At 42.4% G+C, this 21,050-nt stretch overlaps 1 protein-coding gene across 1 annotated transcript; it reads right to left on the reverse strand.

Annotated features, from left to right (window-relative positions):
- Nucleotides 1-5,283: 5,283 nt before the first annotated feature.
- On the reverse strand, nucleotides 5,284-13,214 carry LOC146179357 (uncharacterized). The gene is made up of 4 exons (XM_084578990.1): nucleotides 13,063-13,214; nucleotides 11,083-11,121; nucleotides 7,673-7,865; nucleotides 5,284-5,465 (listed from the first exon to the last, which is right to left on the reverse strand). The coding sequence occupies exons 1-4, from the start codon at nucleotides 13,150-13,152 to the stop codon at nucleotides 5,380-5,382; spliced, it is 408 nt and encodes a 135-aa protein (XP_084435116.1). The 5' UTR covers nucleotides 13,153-13,214; the 3' UTR covers nucleotides 5,284-5,379.
- Nucleotides 13,215-21,050: the final 7,836 nt, after the last annotated feature.

Raw genomic sequence — 21,050 nt, forward strand, 5'->3', positions numbered from 1 at the left:
GTCGGCGGCCTGAGAAAGCCGGTACCTGAAGGAGACTTCAGACTGACAGGATACTTGAAACGACCGACTAAAAAAACCACCCTTCGAGATTTTCGACTGTGGCAATTAAAGATTTTTTTTTTTTGTAGAAATATTTCTGTGAACGTTTATTCTCGCATTTACTGAAATTATCGCAAATTCGATGAGCAATTTGCTGCAATGCCAAATACTCTCAATACACTAACTAAAACAACAAACGGTTACAGATTTGGAATCATCGATCGCTTGGTAACCTTAATTGTGTGATTATTATTCAAGGTCCATTTAAATTCTAACTTTTTTTTTATACGTTGATCTACGATTATTTTCGTTTTCGCACTTTTAGCTCCATTCTTCTTACATTCTCAGGAAAGGATAAATTTTCTAAAACCAAACTTTGACTTATGGTACAGTAGAATAAGCAACGTTTTCTGTTTCATCTTACTCATACTTCTGTCACTAGTCTCGCTATTAAGGGGGCCGCATATTTCTTGTAAGTCATGATTTTTATATAACTTTGCCAAAATAAACTTGTGCACTTTTCGCGGACGTCTAGTTCCAAAGCTGCGTTCATAAACACAGACATGTGCAACTCCAAGAAGGTTTGGGAGCATGTCAAACCATAAGGCGCAAAAGTTACTCTTCGGTTATGACTAGAGGGAAAGTATTCAGTCAGACGCTACTGCAATAGCCCGATACAGTAAAGTTTAATAGCTGTTCTAGTTGTCCTTGAAGAATCTTTGTGATCATTGCGACCACCTCCATTGGAGAAAGGCGAGCACATCTTCATCTCTAATTTTCGTATCAGGTATTTTATTATTGATTTCGTTATTGCTTACTTTTTGCTAACGCTTCGTAACAATATAAATATAAGTAAATTTCTTATGACTAATTTACCCATAATTGGTTTTCTCATCGCTGATTGTCATTCAACAAATTTCCTGGTCACGATTTTCGTCACAAATTTGTCATAATTTCCTCATGACTATTTTCATTATTACCAATTTCCTATTTATTTAATTATCACCCACTTTCTACTGAATTTCACTATCACTAACTTACCGCTAATCGTCACATCACTACACATGTTTTCATTTTCGTTTGCAAACACATTTTGTCATCATTTTTTAGCATTAGGTTTGGGTGACGCAATATATTCCGCCTTGGGCAATCGCCTTAATAGCAAAGCTTACTTCTGTCATGAAAAGGGAACTCAATATGAGGGCAGTGAGGTTTCGTAAATATTGGAGTATTTTTTTTTTTAATTCTCCTGCGTAAATGCTCAAAGCATTTATAGCTGCATATAGAGGCTCCTGAGGAATTAGAGCCTTCAAGAATATCCCCTCAGGCCCTTGCTTCTGTGCTTGACGCAACAGTATAAATGTAGAAATTTAATCTGATGGAGTTAAGAGCTTCATTCTTGAGAAATTATTGAGACCATTCCCGGTGGAATGGTAAGCGCCCGGATTATTTGTGGCGCGGACTCTCTGAGCGAAAAATAACGAGCTCCTCTGTGAAAAGTAGGAGATGGCCAGTCATATGGCCGGGCAATGATTGTTCGGGGGAATTTGTGACGTCATGAGACGACTCGTCTTGGCTGAGATGGCAGAAGCTGCCCAATTTTGTCGCCATTTTAATATGAGAGCTCGAGACGGGAATCAAACACAGTACACTTCGGTGCTGGGCTAAAATGCTAGCCCGCGGCCACACAAGTACTTTCCTAGCTCTCAGACAATGGGAGCTTTATATTAGTGTAGGGTGATCTTTGCCCCTTGGTTAAAACAGAGCTCTATGTTTGTATGGGGTGGTATTTTACCTGGTAGCTGGCGGCTGTATGCTAATGAGCATGCGTGAATAATAGTGGGAGATGTTAAAGGGTAAGTCATCAAATGAGCTACGAAGTGTACGTACCCAAACGGGGATCTGAAACGGGAGCTGCAGACGAAAGCGATTAACGCGTCACCGTCATAGTCTTAAAGGGCAAACTTAAGTGTCTCCCTATTTTTAATCCCCGTTTCGTGCTTTGCTAACGTATGAAAAGTGTATAACTCTTGACGTACTGTGAATCGTTTTGATCGGTAGTTCATTAATCCGGTTAATCCGGTTGAAGTAGCCGACATGCCGGGGATAACATGAGCCTTCCTTTTCAGTCCGACAGTTTGCATCTCTATAATCCCAAATATAGCGCTGGTGCGCGTTTGCTCAGCCTGAATCAATGACGAGTGTAGATAATGAAGCGCCCAAATTAGATACAGGTGACCTCGCTCTAAGCATGAACCGTTACGCAGATATTATACAGAAGTAAAATGAGGCCCACAACAGAAGCAAATCACATATTAACTGCTGCGACAGATCGATCGAGCGTATATATTTTTTTTCTAGTCAAAAGCATATGCATACAGCATAGTATCCACATTAAACTTCTTGTTCCTTACCACCCATGATATTTCGAGCTTTTCAACATCATGTTGTGGTTTCAGCTCTCATGTTAAGCGCCTCCGTACCGCTTTTCCTAGTTTAGTTTTAAGCGAAGCCCAAACTGAACATAAGCGCATTATAGGCGCATCTTATGCTTTTTACGTGTTTTCGATGCGTTGCGTTTTATTGTCTTTAAAACTATGATGTGGTTCAACTTTCGTCTTTAAAAGCTACTCGCCGCAGGGACAGAATGGGCTGCTCTTTCCATTCCAAAGAAAAACCTAAACGAGAGCGTGATGAAACAAGGTGAGCAAAGGAGCAGTTGCCATGAGGCTATTGAATGAAGCAGCTTAAAGGCACGTATGAGAGGGACTGTCGGAATTTCGAAGATCGTGTTTAGTCTTCTTGAAAATATGGACAAAATTAAAATGATATTTAGGCTGCTGTCAAATGGCTGTCAGTAAGCTTAAAAACGGAACGTTTCCGATATTTCAGAAAGCAATGCCCTCCTCTCTCCAGTTATGCTGGTTAATTTCAGCCGTTGCACACAGACCTTTGATGCAACCAAACACATGTATTGAACTTGTGCATATGTTTGTGTGTGTGTGTGTGCGCGCGTGCGTGCGTGCGTGCGCGCACACGTTAAAGAACCCCAGGTGGTCGAAATTTCTGAAGTCCTCCACTACGGCGTCTCTCACAGCCTAAGTCGCTTTGGGACGTTAGACCCCACAAACCAAACCAAACCATGTATGTATGTATGATAGACATTGAATGGCAACAAAGGTATTTGTAAATTCGGTTCTGTCATCCATCAAAGAGCTCCTTAATTATCTATCGAAAACTGACATAGGGATCGAATATATCTGGGATCGACAAATCAGAAGTAGGCTTATGGACGGCGTAAAAGTAGACGCTATAGCGCCTTTAGACCGCTCTTTTATCCAGGGAAATTTTGAGTTTCTTTGTTTAAAATATGAATTTCTGAGATTTTTTCAATATTGTTACGTGGCGGCAAGCGATGACATTAGGAGAACAGAGGACAGAGAGAAGATGCTCGATGGTCGTGAGATGACGTTTAATGAATCTGTGTGCGGGCCTAGCGCGCGCACTCCTACCCGCGCCACTGCCCTCTTCTTCCTCCTTCGTCCGTAACAATATTATTGCTGTAACATCAGTAAAGGTCCCAAATACATGTTATTAAGTCATACACACCCCAAAACGTTCAATAGGCGTCCCCCTAACATACATGCTGCAAACGGTCCTTCATGCCCTGCGCATTACGTGCCCAGCTTGCAATGAGAGGACCCTTGTTTGAATCTCAGCAGTAAGCAACTTATTTGATTGAATTACTGGTATTTCCCCGAATACCTCTTTTAGAGGAACCTCATCTTTATTTAAGCATTTGCTGTTGTAAATTCCAACGTGAGGTCAAGTGGTTGTCTCCTTACTGTTTCCTCAGACTGATGCTCTTCGTTGGAGCAGCTTGTATAAACTGATGCGTGCATAGTGGCAGAAAAATAGCGATATATCAATCGTACTGTTTGCACGATTCTAAGTACTTGCCCTTTACGTGTAAAGAACCACGTAACACTAGCATATTTAATATAGTATTCTTCGTGTAAGAAAAGCGTGGGAAAATGTCTAACAAAAAAATGTGGGCCTTTACACCTATGCCTCATTTAAAAGCTGGTTCTCTATCCGTGTTATTGCTTTCCAAGGCATTGCGGGAAAACTGACTCGTTGGTTTCACAATGCCTCTTCACTTCATCGCCATATTCAATGTAGTTTCCAGCTCTAACACTGTATCTTTCTGTGGTTTTAAATGATTCTGGTTCGTTGCCGAAGCGTCACATGTTTGCTACCGATGCTGAAAAGCCCCATAACAATCTCGCCTATATTTTTCATCTCAGCAGAGGGAGTCGGAGACCTCGCGACAGCGAGTTGAAGGAATAAGACAGGATCAGCGCGCTGCATACGGAAAAATGCTATCTTGTTCATGCAGTCTTCTATTGTTACGTCCTGTCTCTTGGGCTGACTAGGCAATTTCATTCATTAAGTTTTCTGGAAGGCAAATTCCAGAATTTTGGTAGCTTCATTTAGAACGAAGAAATAACTACAATACGCATTGTTTGGAAGTTTCCCTTCCTGCAATAACGTTTCATCCTTGACCGTTTGGGGAAGTGCATGTCTGAAATAACGCAAGCTGACAAGTGACAGTTCTGTAAGAACCGTTCGAGTGCATGCACAACAGGTCCGAGCTTTTTCCTCCTACTTCGGTTACTGTGTAAAAGCCGCCTCTAATCTGTTAGTCATTCCGAACATTTCCGCCGTCATGACACTTTACTATATTCTTTCAATATTCCCCTTACCCTCTGTCCTTTCTCAGTATATTTTAGATTCTTTTCCTTTCCTTTCATGTTCACTCCTTCTAGAGTTTGCTGACTGCAGCCCAGGTGCTCCAGGGTACGGACGCCACAGGTGGCAAATTTTTTAAAATTTATTTTGAAATAAATCTACTGAGGAAAATAAAGAGCACTGGCCACCTCGTAGGTTCGTGACAATTAACTAATAAGCTGAATTTTTTTTTAGAATCTACTAAGCTCCTGCAACTAGTATCATCCGTTAACCTACATCTGAAACTCAGAAGCGAGACAAGTCCCAATAAAACGAATATCATTGTACTGCCACATCATTCCCTTAACGACTGATTAATACTTTTACTTTGTTGTGTTCTGGCCTTCTCTTAGGATATACGCTGTAGAATGCGGTGTTCTTGAATCAAAGTGTTGAGGCAACTAATTTAAGAAAATGCATTCAGATGAGCGAAATGAAGGCACAAATAGGCACTTATGACACATTTTGCCGCTGGGCCCGGTAAAATGATTTATTCGAGAATAGCAAATGCTTTGAAGAACGGTCGACCGTCTTGGCAGGCATTCCAACTCAGACTTTTCGCTGGGTAACAGTCGTGTTGATACGATACTCACAGATACCATATCCAAGTTTTTTATTCATTTTGCATCTCAAACCTGTTAAAATAAAACTTGTTTTTGAAGACACAATATTCGCACTAGACTACAACAGGTTGCAATTAATAAATAATTACTGTACATAATTACATCCTGTTCTAAACTCGTGACGACTGAAGAATCTAGTAACGTCCAATCGTTGCTTCAACAAAATTCTGTAATAGGTAAGAAACATAATGGTGGTTTTTGACCCCCCAGTTTGTGCGACAGTCCAAGCCTCGACAGTATTTGCTCCCTGTTCCCCACATAATTTTAACACCGTGTCTCTGGCTTGTGAGCCATCTATAACCGCAGACAATATTTTGTCCGCTAAAGCTCCATTAAGGGTAGTTTAATTAGAGACTCTGTCGGGAAAACTACAGTAAATTTCTTTTTGTTACGACAGCAATTTTGTGCGGTTTTTGACAGGAAACCTGTTATGAAAACATAATTTTCTGTAGTAGCATCAGAGTTTTTTGTAACAAAACAGAATGCATCTACAGAGCTGCAGACACCAGATAACTACTAGAGAAAAAAGTACAGAAAAGTCTATAAAACTGTAGACAAATCTGATGTTTACGGCAGAACTACGGAATAGTTTGTGGTATTTTCGATACGGTTGTCTGTTTTTTTTTTCGACTTGGAGAGTGGGCTTAATTAGATATCAACTGCCTGCACAGACCATTGTCAATCATGAAGTGAAGATATACCGTGTCGGGCAGAGATTTGTACTTTGGCGTACTCTTCTGTATTTTGTTATACTTCCGGCCAAGACATTGGCCCCCTCAGGATAGGAATTACATAACAATCCTTATAACAAGGAAGTACGCTCACTATAATCAGAACATTGTTTGTGAGTGCTTATTATTCAACCAAGAACACTTGCGCTTTCTTCACAATGCCCATAATCGCTCCAAGATTATTTAGACTTTAAGACTGGATTGCTAACAAAAAAAGTCGTGAGCACATCGCAATCAGTATGAACTGGAACAACCTGACGGATTTGGGTTCGGCCGTGGTGCGCTGAATAGGAAAAAAATCAAGATGGGCCGAGCGGAAAACGAATATATTTAGAAACTTATCAAAGATATGTGACTGGTCCACCTTCAAGGCTCCTTTCACCACATGCTATGCTAGTTTATTTGTATTTTGGCTTAACTCAATCGTGTGTGGGCAATAACGAGAACGGCTCCGTCTGACTTGTAATACCGCCGCGAGAAGAGAATCGTGCCTACTGGACCGAACAACCCTATACAAAAAGAAACTTGCAGATAAGAGCGCGCAACAAAAGAGGGAGTGTATCATATTTTATATTTTCGATTATTATAATGCAGCGTTTATCCTGGCAATGATGGCTTCGACGACGTTTAGCGTTATTTTTTTCATCTTCAAGGGATGCTTTTTCATCCTGTCCTGTATAACGTTTAAATAAAACAATTCGTATGCGCTTGAAACATCGTCTAAACAGTTACAGTTTGCATATGTTATATCAAAATTCCGCTAGCTTTTCTGTTAATAAAATCATTTTCCAGGATAACTCAGTGCCGCTTGTTTCCTTCCAAGCTACCTAGAGGGATAGCACCGGAGACGATGACCTACAGATAGGCCTCGCAATTTTTTCTTATTTTGGCCTGATGGCAATAAAGAAAAGTTTTTTCTTTCTTTGCTATTCTAGATTTCGTCTTGTATATCCACGCCTTTTTAATGTCAGTACTTTCGCAGTAAGTTCGCTCAGTGAATTTTTGTTGTATGCGTAATGAGTGAGTGAAACAATATTTGTGTATGTCAAAGACCATCTAAGTACCTAAATATTGTTTTACTTTGCGGCAGCATCGTGCTACTTCATTACATCATCCATTTGGAAAATATGTCCAAGATTCTACAGAATCGCCTGTTTGTTTCCTCGGTTCAAATAGATTAATAAGGATTTTCATCACCAGAGCCATTCGTGCCTTTTTATCTAACTTAATCGGGATGATCATAATAATTTAGTAGCAAAAGAAAACCATTTTCGGGAGACTAGAAATGACCTCAAAAGCAATATTTATACTCACAGTGGCGTACTTAAAAAAGAATCCGACTCATTCCAAACCTACTAGAAAACGAATGATGCTTTCAAGTAGTAAACGGCATATGCTTTTCCATCTTCAAGAACTGCACACCTTCTTGACTCCAGACTTCTCTAAAGCAGAGCACCTAGATTAAAGCATTGCAGAAGCCACGCTCACCTTTGGCGCATGGGCAGCCTCCAATGAAGGATAATACTTTGGTTCCTCTCGGCCACCTTTTTGTCGAGCAGCGGGCGCCAATGGTGCTATTCCTCTCATAGCATTTGTTGCCGTCCCACTCAGTCATCCGGGCGCAGCAAAGATGCTTCTCGCAGTTTGCCCAAGTGTCGCAAGGAGATCCCACGGGGTGACGCTGGAAGGGGATTGAGAGCCGTTTTCCGTGATTTTTTCACCGGCAAAGGCACTCCTATACGGACCACCGCTTGGCGCACATAAATGACACGCTTCTACAATATATATTTTAAGACGAAAGCCTTTAATGGCTCATGCTCTCGTGGACAAAATTTGTCCCGCTTTTGCGGCGGCTCTGATTGGCCGAGGCGGGATGACGTCATAGAGGTCTCGACTAATCACACAGCACCACCAAAGTATGCGCGAATGCGTGCCTTATGTGGCCATATGCCAATCAAAGACCAATTACAAAGTAATCAATGAATAAATAAATTACTATTTAGTGACTAATTAAGTAATTCGTAAATATTAATACCGCATTATTACCTACCTAATAACTAATCCAATGAGTAAAGCTTTATTATTTTTTAGTTAATTCGTTAATTATTTACTCATTAGTGCCAGCTGCGTAGCGGAATGCGGCACTGAGGCTTTCGCCTTTCACTACTTTAATCGCTTAAGTCACTCGTAATTTTTTACGAAGTTCTAATATTAGTGTCTGTTTTTGTATATTTCTCGGCGTATGTCGACAAGTTGTCTCGTTATTGCATCCCTTTTTTGCAATTGAACGTTTTGCTCACTCGGATTCGGGGTAAACTTGGAATAGGATTTTAGGCGTGGGACTGTCATGCGTCGAGGTACTGAAACATTTCTAGGGGAATAAAAAACAATCCTGTTTCCTTCAGCGACAACACTAAGCATGCTTTCGGTTATACTAGAGAAGTGCGATCCTCTAACTGCCGCCAATGTTGGCGCATCACGCAGGATCCCGGTGCGGCCCTGCAGGAGTCCATTAGTACTGCTTGGCGAGCATTCAAATTTAGGCTTTCGTCGCCTCAGCGCCGCTAGATCAGCCTCGGTCGAGAAAACATCGCAATTATTTAGTTTGTCATGTTCTTTCATATCACACAAAGAGCTGAACAACATTCGTCGGTACAAGCCAAGACTGAGTACGCCGGCTATCTCTGCAGAATGGTTACTGCACATCCTATAGAACGGTCCGGGCGACTTCCAAAAACCTTTAACTCTCCCATGCGCTCAGGGGCGCTACTCAAAGCTATACCATAGGAACTGTAAGATCTTCCAGCAGTTAAAACCAAATTCCGGATGATCGCATGTGGTGTCCATTTCTTTTCGTCATTATGTCGGTTTTAGAATAACCAACTCGCCTAAATAGATACTGTCAACGTCGACCGTATGCATCTAGCTGCTTGGAGTATTATAGGTCTATTCATTCGCATACGAAGGTTGAGACGACTTGTGGCGCGAAAATTAGTGCAAAGAGGAATTTTTGAGGCGAATTTCTGCAAGGCTTAGGAAATAAAACCCTCTAATATGGTTCAGGATGAAAACGACTCATTGAAAGCTTTGTGAACTAGAACAAGTAATGTAGTCGGCGACAATAAGCGATGAAACATATGAAACGTTAAAATTCGGTTATGCGCTTAAAGAAACTGTATGGCTCATTCAGAAAGGAACTGGTATCCTACTAGAATCGCGTACGTAAAATTAACTTTATGGTCTTTGGGAAAGCTAGTATCCTAAATGAAACACAAACTATTTTGCAAGGAAACTTTTCAAACATACCTATAGAGAAGCATGAAGTAGTGTTTTGTGCTACTTAAAGTATTAACTCTAGTAACTCCTGCAATTACCCCCTATGCTGTTATTCCGCTATATATATGCGAGCCTGTCGACCTAGATTGGGCCACTTACAGCTACACACTGCTGTCAAAATTGTGGCTCAAACGTTAGACGCAGGGGGTTCTTAGTGGCGCATACGATTTGGTGTAATATAGAGCACAGAATTACTACTCGAGTTAAAACCCAGCGCGTGCGAAGGAGTCGTAGCGCCAACTTTCGATCTTCAAAAGTGTAATGAGAACAATTTTCTGAGGCCCATGGCGGCCGAACCAGTTATCGCAGAGGGACGTCACTTCGTCGTAGATGCACGCCACTTCGTTGCGTTGAAGTGAAGCAACTAGTGAAACGAGTGCGTCACCATATGAACGGCGATGGACGCACACAGCATTCAAACATAAGAGCTTAAGCTCTTACATTTCAACGCTTATTGCCAGTGGCTGCATTTTTTACGACTACGCAGTTAGTCACATCCGTAAATGAGATGTCGAAAATTCAGCGCAAACACTTCCGACCGCGTGCGTGTATGAAGGCGAAAGCTCGCACAATTTGCTGCCGCGATGCCCGCTACCCACTCTTCCCCTGAAGTCAAATCATCGAGTGACTCTTGCTTCTCCCCTTGGCGCGCGTTACCGCGTGACTGGTAACGCGGTAACGCGTATTGATTGATTGAACGTCGATGTCCTCTGTACTCTTCCTGTTTCTTTGACAGTGCCCACCTTTCTCTTCGTCTTCGCCTTCTCCCACCTCTTTCTCTCTGTGGGGCACGGTGGGACTTTTTTGCCACTAGCTTTCGACATTTCCTGTCACGTCACTTATAAGCCAAGTAAGTCTTTCGCCTTACAAACTCGTTTTCTTGGGACAAGTATATTATACTTTTATTATATTACTTTAAGGCCTCGGAAAGAGTTGTTTATGTTCAGATGAACATAAAAGTCTAAATGAATGTTGTGCGTGCTTTTTCTAATTGCACATTGGCCTATTCCTTCGGGTCCCCTTACGGTTTCTGATTGGTTTCTCGCCTCCATTGTTGGCTCGATCGTACTCTGGTTCTATAACATTTAGAATTGTAAATATGTATTAGCTGGCGACTCCAAAAATTCTAAATCATTTTATGAGCAACTAATTCCCACAAACAGCTCCCAGTTCTCAGTGATTAGGCGTCATAAGTATGCAGTGGTGCAGAAGTCTGGATAATGAGAGGATACGATGGATATCAGTGAAAAAATTATAAATCATAACTTTCCGTAAAATAACCTGGATAGGCTGCTGCGATAAATTAAGCACTTACGCAGAATAACAACGCAGGAACAATGAACAAGACGGTTACAAAATATATATTCTTCAGCATGCAACAAGCTCCTTTTTCTCAATCCCATACGGGATATATTACTAAATGAAATACTTACGTCAGACCTAGTAACATGTGACGTGGGACCGTCATACGTAAGGCGACATCAAAAAACAAAAAAAAAAGCAAACAAGAAACCATCGAACTTTATCTAATTTGTGGTCGATATAGAGGCGCTGTATCTCACCGGAAGCCATGCTGGGTAATCCGGAGCTTTTCTCTCTGTCTGAAATGAGAAAACGGGTCTGATTAGTATTTCTTCAATCGCTATATTTTTCTAAACAGTCTCATGCTATCCAAGCATTATTCTCTTGTGTCAGAATTAACGTTCTCACAGCATTCATCTGTATTATCTTTCAATTTATTTCCGCAGGAATTTTAGAATTAGGCGATTAATTCCTCTTTTTTTAGCAATTTTACATGCGTAGTTTTAGTCTGTGCTTGGCAATTCGATTGCTTTGCCAGCGGGCTGTTTTTTATTGTGTCACACATTTTTAATATAGAGAATCTTCATGGCTGTGCAGAGCTCTGCTACTTAGATTGAATTTTGTAGATTTTAAAACTAAACAAAACCTCAAAGTACGCTCTCGCGCCATGCGAAACATGTATGCTTCTCGCGACTTCTAGCAGATAGCCACCAGCTCAAAATTTATCAGCCACATTCGCCACGTTATGGATCGATATGCTTATGGTTGTTGCCGGCACTCTCAGTCTTGGCGATGTTAATACCACTGATCTCGGACGGTGGATCTCTGGCCTCGCCGCCATGACCTCTGCCTTGCGTACCGATGATGAGCTCTGTCAAAAGTCCTACGCGCGATATACATGATGCTTGAAAACCAGCTATTTCCTGCCTGCGATGCAGCTCTGATTAGCTTTACGGCGACCAGTCGTCTTCGTCTATATGGACCTGGGTGAAAGCAGGTGCGTCTTTGATTATCTATATTCTTTGGTCTGCCGAACTATTTGCGCCACTCAAGAAGTCCTCTTAGAGTCACATCAACATGAACGTTCCACACTAATCTCGTACATACTTCAATGTCATCGGTCTAAAAGACCCTGACTCCATTCAGGACACACCTGTACCAGGACCCTCGTTACAACTATCCACATGTCTTGCTTACCTGCCCACCATTTCCTGTTGGAACCATAGGCACCTGCCTAACTGCATCGATAGTATCGCAAGGTGCACTAAAATGAGGCTCATCCTCAACTTTGCGGCAGAATCTGTGACATTGATGTTCATTGCCCTCTCCTTACTGATCATCTCAGTCGTTGCGACTGATTGCGGTCGTAAATTTGAATCCCAACCGCACCACCAGGGTTACTGAGCACCACATATGCACGGGCATGAAAGTGCTTTTTATTTGTGGCAGAGGACTTCATTAATAAAGTTGGCTTTTTCCACCGTATTTGAGGACCGTTGTCTCAACTCTCAATGCAAACTGTGTTTTATTTTGAAAGCGTAGAAATAATGAAATGCAGTACCAAGTCAGCATGAAAGCTTAGCCATATTAATGTATTATACGCCCTCGATTCGTGTGTTCTTTTTTTATTCTTCGCAGTGACTGGGCAGAAAAGCAGAGTAGCCTCCATAAAAACCTGTCACTGAGAATTTGACCTTGTGTGTACCAGGGCTATTGCGTCAATAAACAATACAAGTTGTAATCGTGTAAGCATAACCTCTAGAAAAGCTCTTTTCGCTTGAGTGACCCAGAATGATGAAGAGGCGCAGATAAATGTGAACAGAGCACGCTACCACCTTCTAACATTTCTTACATGTCTATTCGACACCGCCATCGCCGGAACGTGCAACTGGAGAACCAGATTAATGCTCATTTTAGTGGATAAAATATTTATTTTCATTTTTGACCAGACCTGATAACATTTAGAACACAAGAGCGTGCTTCATTCCTTTAAATCAGCATCACTATCCAACCAAGCGTTCTCGCCGCCACCTGGCCCTCATCACAACTGCAACAGCTGGAAAAGCGAAAAACCATAGGTGACTGCTGTGTATTCAGGCAGGACAATTTCAGTTGCAAAGTCAACGGAAAACATATGAAGACAAAGTGATGCAAAAATTCACTCACACTAAACAAAATTTAGCATATCAAGTGCTTCGTCGTAACCTGCACAATTTTAGAACCGTAAAATCTGCACTCACCAACTCTGCATCATTGCCGTCTGCATGATGTAGGACTGTTATGAAAGCGGCAGCGACAATCACCATCAGCAGCTTCACGAAGTTGATCATGGTGCTTACTCCTCCTCAGAAGGCAGAGTGAGACGTAGACGTCGGCCCATTTTATCCACAACTTGGGACGTGCTTTTCATGTGGTAATTTTGTTTCAGGCTCCCAGCTCACGTGATATTTTCCAACAAAGATCTGTCTCTCTTTCTACTTGCGGTGTTTTAGAGACCACACAGATGGTCATATAAGCAAAATACTTTGTGATGGACTTTAATCAATGCTTAGTAAATCTAGTTACTATCCCCGAGTCTATTTGAAAATATTCTACAAAAACAAACATCATGCATGACAATACAGGGATTGTCCGTTCAATTGACGGAGCAGAATGTTAAGAGCACACAGTGAACAACACATCTGTTCCAGCCACTTTCGAGGCAGTCATAACGCAAAGGCATTCTGATTGTTTGCTACGACCAGCGACGAACTTCTGACGTATTGACATCAAACCAAGGATGTTCGAACTTTGAAAAAATGTGATCATAAAGCTGTAGTCAGCATAGCATAAGTGACAAAGAAGCCAAGCATAGTTTAATAGTTTATGCCCAGCAACTCTAGAAAAAAAATCATTGGTCAGTGAGTCCTTAATACTATTGCACTCAGTAACAAAGACAGAAAATACAGTTTAAAATAATGCTTTGGTGGAGACATCAATATTATTGTGGGGAGACAATGTCCATTATTCTGCTTTCTTTAATATTCTTACACCCAGAGGCTCAGATTATTATCATTTAGTGTTCTATGTTCGACATAATGATAATGTAGTTGCAACTGATTTAACTCAATTTTGATACTTTTATGCCACTAATTTTCCGATATCCCATTATTGTAGCAGGTACTTTTATTCATTATTTGAATTGGTTTTTAGATTTTATGACTCGGAGAAGGCGAGCTGCGGGCACATTTATAAATTGATAGGTCATAAACACATCTTTGATTTCATGCGAGATCTGTATGCATGTGAGTATAATAATAATATTATTTGGAAAGAGGAGGGCATTGCTTTTTTATTTTAAATATCTAAAATCTTTATTTGGTTATTGTTATACATTTCGCGGAAGCCTCTAATGGCCGCTTACTAAATCACCTTTCTTATTGAGCTGCTTTTCCCATCTCCGAAAATTTGCACATTTGCGTTGTGCGTTTATTACACTGCATCATTTAGAGGCTCTTTACCTGTTGCTCTGATTGCACAGCTTTTTGCCTCAAGTTCTAATGCAGGCTCTTTTTTTTTTTTTTTAATCAAGACAGTTCGGATTGTGATACATGAAATGGGCAACCTATTGTGGATTTGGAACGAGTCGCTTTTGAACCCTTATTTTCATTATTACAACACAACAATGAAGGTTGGGTCACTGACCAAGTCTAGATACTATCCCTGAAGTGGTCAGTGACCCAACCTTCATTGTTGTGTTGTAATAATGCTTCACCCTGACCAGACTGTGTTCCGTTGAAGTTTAGACTATCTTAACTTTCATGTTGATTGTGATTTACAGATTTGGTTACAGATTTGGAATTATAGATCGCTGGGTAACCTTAATTAGCTGTGTGATGTGTGATTCTTACTCAAGGCCCATTCAAATTCTACCTTTTTTTTTTTTGCACAAGGGGATCTACAACTATTTTCGTTTTCGCACTTTGAACTCCTTTTTTTTCTTATATCCTATCTAAATGGTAAACCAGTATCACTGTTGTTGTTGTTGTGACTATAGGAAGAAGGAAAAGAAAGTTTAACAAAACCTGAAGGTGGGCTTGATGGTGCATTGCAACTTGACGAAAGATAATAGCGCACAGGAGCACGAACACAAGTGAAGAAGACGCAGGACACGCGCTAACTCTCCACTTATTTATTTCGCTAATATCTTTCGTCAAGGAAAAGAAAATGCACGGGCCTGCTACTGGCTCTGTAGCTGAGCCACCTCCGCTGCCTCCTGCGGACAGAAAGGAAAATAGAGAAGAGAGAAATAAAAAGGAATGGCAGAGAAAGACGCGTGTCGCAACAGACGTCGTCCACCACCTAAGCGGTGGCGGATGCAGTGACGGCCTACAACAGATACAAATCGGGGGCAGGCTAGCCCCCGCCGCAATTAGGTGGCGGTGATCTGCGTGTTTAGAAAAAGTTTTATGAGACATTATACACTGACATGTGTGGTGATAAATGACCAAAACCGGAAACGTCCACGCTTAAGAACAGGAGACACTGCACATGACATATATACCTCATGTCGAGGAAATACATCAAAATTCACTATTTACACTACGGGAAAAATTTGGCTGCTAGTAATGATGATATATTCAATTTTAAATGACAATGTAAATGAAATTATACACAGTGTACAATAATATAGCAAACAAATATAGGTAGAAACATATACAGCAATCGAATGCACATTGTGTATTACAAATGCGTTTTGGGATTATACAGCTGTGAATTGACATAATTATTTACATTTAATTACAAGTACCAAGGTGGACTGAAAAACTGAAAATCGCTCTGCAGGTCCATCCTACAGGGAAACAAAAGGGCAAGACCATTCACGAAGGAACGAGAGTTCCTTAGTCAATAGTCTTGCCCCCCAAGGTAGAAAAGTTCCTTAGCCAGAAAGCTTACTATCTCTATTCCCATACGCGGCAGGACCGTGAAAAGCTCACGTCGCTGCCGGCTTGAGGCGACAGCCTCACAACGATTGCGCCATAACGTGAAAGCGCCAGCTACAATCAACAATCGTGCAAAGCGACCGCGAGCACATCTACCATTTATATGAAATCGATCGATGCCAAGACTTCTGAAACCGGCATGAAGTGCCCTCCAAAGGCACGAGCAACGACGCATTACTGGGCCATGTGACGATTACACTCCTGAAGTGGGCAGTTGGGGCCATGCGCTGTGCGCACAATGCCCCACCGTTTCAGCCAGTCTCGTGTTGGCAAAACCCCCCCACTCCAATAGCCACATGAAGTCGCGTAAATGCATAAAGTCAGATATGTCACGTTAAAGAAAATTCTAATTGAGGGCAGTCAGCTTTCTTAAATATAGAGAGTAATAATTATGTTGCGCCTGCGTAATTGCTCAAGGCATCTGTATCTGTATAGGAACACTTATGAGGAAATATAGCCTTCAAGAATGGCCCCTCAGGTCCTTGCGTCTGTGCTTGACTCAAATATAAACGTAAAAATTTATTCCACTAGAGTTAAGAGCTCAATTGTTGAGAAAATCTCCAGGTGGAATTTTCAGCGCCCTGATTATCTGCGGCGCGGCATCTCTGAGCGAAAAAAACTAGTTGTGGTGTAACTCTGCTTACCCTAGTTGAATTGCATAGCAACGGTGGAAGGTTCTTTTGCCTGCTACAGTATTCCCCTATCACGCTATGTCAGTGTAAGGTGCTACATTATTGGGGACACTTAAGCTCATCCTTTAAGAGTATGACGCGAGAGCGTAAGCTACAAGCGCAAATATAAATGAGAAAGGTTGAATGCTGCTGAACCAAATGTTGAGCAAAAGCATTAGCTGCAAGTAATAGAGAGTTCTTCTTCTTCTTTCTTCGCTGGTGCTCAAGGTCAAACGTGACCTTTCCCGGGACGACGAGATGGGCCGAAACCTGGCGCAATATTGCTATCGCAATAAAATAAAAGGCTCGTCTCTGAAAAGTAGGAGATGGCCGGTCAAATGCCCGGGCAATGATTGTTCGGGTGCATTTGTGACGTCACGAGGCCAATTGTCATGGCTGAGATGGCAGGAGCTGCCCAATTTTGCGGCTATTTTAATATGAGAGCACGATATGGGAATTAAACCCAGCAAATTTCGGTGATAAGCTAGAACTGTAGTTCGCGGCCACACAAGTACGTTCCTAGCTCTTAGCGATTGGGAGCTTTATATAGTGTAGGGAGATCTTTGCCCCTTGGTTAAAACAGAGCTCTATGTTTGTTAGGGGTGGTCTTTCACGTGGCAGCTGGCGGCTGTATGCTAATGAGCATGCGTGAATAATAGTGGGAGAAGTTAAAGTGTCAGGCATCAAATGAGCTGCAAAGTGCACGTACCCAAACGAGAATCTGAAACGGGAGCTGCAGACGAAGGCGAATAACACGTCACTGTCATACTCGCAAAGGCCGAACTTGAGTGTTTCCCTATTTTTAATCCCCGTTTGGTGCTTTGCTAACGTATGAAAAGTGCATAACTCTTGACGTACTGTGAATTGTTTTGATCAGTTCAGTTCAGTTCAGTCGTTCAGTCGTGTCCGACTCTCCGTGACCCTATGGACCATTTCACGCCACGCTTTCCGGTCTCTCACTATCTTCCTAACATCACATAAATCCATCTGCAGTGCCTCGAGGATGCCATCTAACCATCGCGTTCGCTGCCTACCCCTTCTCCGGCGACCGTCAACCTTTCCCAAAATCAAATCTTTCTCCAGCGACTCCTCACTTCTCATCAGATGACCAAAGTAGCTGAGTTTTAACTTTAGAATTTGACCCTCCAATGAGCAGTCAGGGTTTATGGTCGACAATATCGACTGATTTGATCTTCTGGCAGTCCAAGGAACTCTGAAGAGTCTTCGCCAGCACCACAATTCAAACGCGTCAATTCTTCGGCGGTCAGCCTTTTTCACATCCAACTCTCGCATCCATACATCACAACTGGAAAGACCGGCACGAGTTATACGGATCTTGGTTGGCAGAGTAATGTCTCTGCTCTTTACTAGGCGGTCAAGGCTAACCATTGCTCCCTTTCCCAGAAGCAGGCGTCTCCTAATTTCATGGCTGCAGTCTCCTTCCGAGGTAATCTTGGAGCCCAAGAAGAGAAAATCTGTCACAGCTTCCACTTCTTGTCCATTGATGCTCCAGGACTTGATAGGGCAAGACGCCATGATCTTTGTCTTTTTGATGTTCTGTTTAAGCCCAAACTTCTCACTCTCTTCTTGTACACGCATCAGAAGTCTCTTGAGTTCCACTTCACTTTCTGCCATTAAAGTGGTATCATCCGCATATCTAAGGTTGTTGATACGTTTTCCAGCAATCTTCACTCCATATGAAGACTCGTGCAGACCGGCCTTCCTCATGATGCACTCTGCATATAGGTTAAATAGGCAGGGCGACAGTATGCAGCCTTGCCTCACTCCATTCTCAATCGGAAACCAATCGGTAAGACCATGCCCAGTTCTGACTGTGGCCTCTTGTCCTTCATACAGGTTCCTGAGGAGACAGATGAGGTGAATTGGAACTCCCATCTCTTGGAGAGCTTGCCACAATTTGCTGTGATCTACGCAGTCAAACGCTTTTGCATAATCAATAAAGCAGAAGTAGATGGGTTTCTGGAACTCTCTTGCTTTTTCCATGATCCAGCGGAGGTTGGCAATTTGGTCTCTAGTTCCTCTGCCCTTGCGAAACCCAGCTTGCACGTCCGGAAGCTCCCGATCCATATACTGTTGCAGCCTACCTTGGAGGATTTTCAACATCACCTTGCTAGCATGCGAAATAAGTGCGATCGTGCGGTAGTTGGAACAATCTTTGGCACTGCCTTTCTTTGGAATGGGGATGTAAACTGACCTCCTCCAATACTGTGGCCACTGCAGGGTTGTCCAAATCTTCTGACATAATGTATGCAGAATGCTAACAGCGTCATGGTTGAGGTTTTGAAGCAACTCAGCTGGAAAGCCATCACTTCCGCTGGGTTTCTTCTTAGCAAGACTGGCTAAGGCCCATTCAACTTCACTCTTCAGGATGCCCGGCTCGAGATCAGTAATCACAACCATCTTATGTTGGGTTTGCACATTCGGGTCCTTCTTGTACAGTTCTACTGTGTATTCCTGCCACCTCTTCTTTATCTCTGAGGCTTCAGTGAGGTCCTTGCCTCGTTTGTCCTTTATCACGCCCAGCTTAGCACAGAAGCTTCCTTTGATATCTTTGATTGTCTTGTACAGAGCTCTTGTGTTCCTTAATTGGCTGTTGTCCTCAACTGCTTAGCACTGTATGTTCAGGAAGGCATTCTTATCTCTCCTTGCTATTTTCTGAAAATCCGCATTGAGAACCTTGTATCTTTCTCTTTCCCCCATAACTTTTGCCATCCTCCTTTCCTCAGCTATTTGCAAAGCCTCTTCAGATAACCAGTTTGCTTTCTTGCATTTCTTTTGCTTTGGAACTACCTTAGTAGCAACTTCTTGTATTATATCACGAACATCAGTCCACATCGCTTCGGGCTCTCTGTCTTCTAGATCTAATTCTTGAAATCGATTGCTCACTTCCACAGCATATTCGAATGGAATTTGATCCAGATCATACCTGAAAGGCCTTCTAGTTTTCTGAGTTTTCCTCAATCGAAGCTTAATTTTGGCAACAAGAAGCTGATGATCGGTGCCACAATCGGCCCCAGGCCTTGTTTTTACTGCTTGTATAGCGCTTCTCCATCTCTGCAGCAAAGAATATAATCGATCTGATTCCTGTACAGACCGTCCGGTGAAGTCCATGTGTACAGGCGCCTCTAGTGCTGTGGAATATGAGTATTCGCTATGGTCAGGTTGTTTTCTTGACAAAACTCTACTAGCCTCTGTCCAGCTTCATTTGACTCGCCAAGACCGAACTTGCCTACAATTCCGGATATTTCTTCACTCCCGACCTTAGCATTCCAGTCTCCTACGAGAAAAACGACGTCTGATGATGGGGTGCGGTCTAAAAGGCATTGTAGGTCCGCATAAAATCTCTCAACGTCACCTTCTTCAGCAGTAGTGTTCGGTGCATAGACTTGGATAACTGTTATGTTGAGAGGGTGACCTTGGATCCGAAGTGAAATCATTCGGTCGTTTTTGGGGTTGTACCCTAGCACTGCTTTACCCATTCTTCTGTTTACTATAAGAGCGACCCCATTCGTTCTCTTGGATTCGCGCCCACAATAAAAGACATAATGGTCGCCGGAGTTAAATTCTCCCATTCCGGTCCACTTGAGCTCGCTGATACCCAAGATATCAAAGTTCAATCGGTTCATTTCTCGCTTGACGACATCCAGTTTACCTTGCATCGTAGATCTTACATTCTATGTTGCCATGTGATATATCTCCTTGCAACATCGGACTTTCCGGTCGCTTCCCGACAAATCCACAACTGAGCGTCCTTTTGGCTTTAGCCCAGCCGCTTCATTCGTCCTGGAGCTACTAGGAATCGCCCTTTGTTCATCCCCAGTAACATGTGGGACGCCTTCCAACCTGGGGGGCTCATCTTCCGGCGCCATATCATTAATGGTATTGTGACTGGCCATAGGGTTTTCTTGGCAGGAAATACTGGAGTGGGTTGCCATTACCTTCTCCAGTGAATCACATTTTGTCAGAACTCTCTGCCGTGACCTGTCTATCTTGGGTGGCCCTACACAGCAGAGCTCACGACTTCATCGAGTTTCGCAAGCCCCTCCGCCACGACAAGGCAGTGATCCATGAAGGGGATTGTTTTGATCGGTAGTTCATTAATCCGGTTAATCCGGTTGAAGTAGCCGACATGCCGGGGATAACATGAGCCTTCCTTTTCAGTCCGACAGTTTGCATCTCTATAATCCCAAATATAGCGCTGGTGCGCGTTTGCTCAGCCTGAATCAATGACGAGTGTAGATAATGAAGCGCCCAAATTAGATACAGGGGACCTCGCTCTAAGCATGAACCGTTACGCAGATATTATACAGAAGTAAAATGAGGCCCACAACAGAAGCAAATCATATATTAACTGCTGCGACAGATCGATTGAGTGTATATATTTTTTTTCTAGTCAAAAGCATATGCATACAGCATAGTATCGACTTTAAACTTCTTGTTCCTTACCACCCATGATATTTCGCGCTTTTCAACATTATGGTTTCCGCTCTCATGTTAAGCGCCTCCGTACCGCTTTTCGTAGTTTAGTTTTAAGCGAAGCCCAAACTGAACATA

Source organism: Amblyomma maculatum, chromosome 9 (assembly GCF_055883805.1).
Source record: "Amblyomma maculatum isolate TAMU_Amacu chromosome 9, ASM5588380v1, whole genome shotgun sequence".
In the NCBI taxonomy this organism is placed as follows: domain Eukaryota; kingdom Metazoa; phylum Arthropoda; class Arachnida; order Ixodida; family Ixodidae; genus Amblyomma; species Amblyomma maculatum.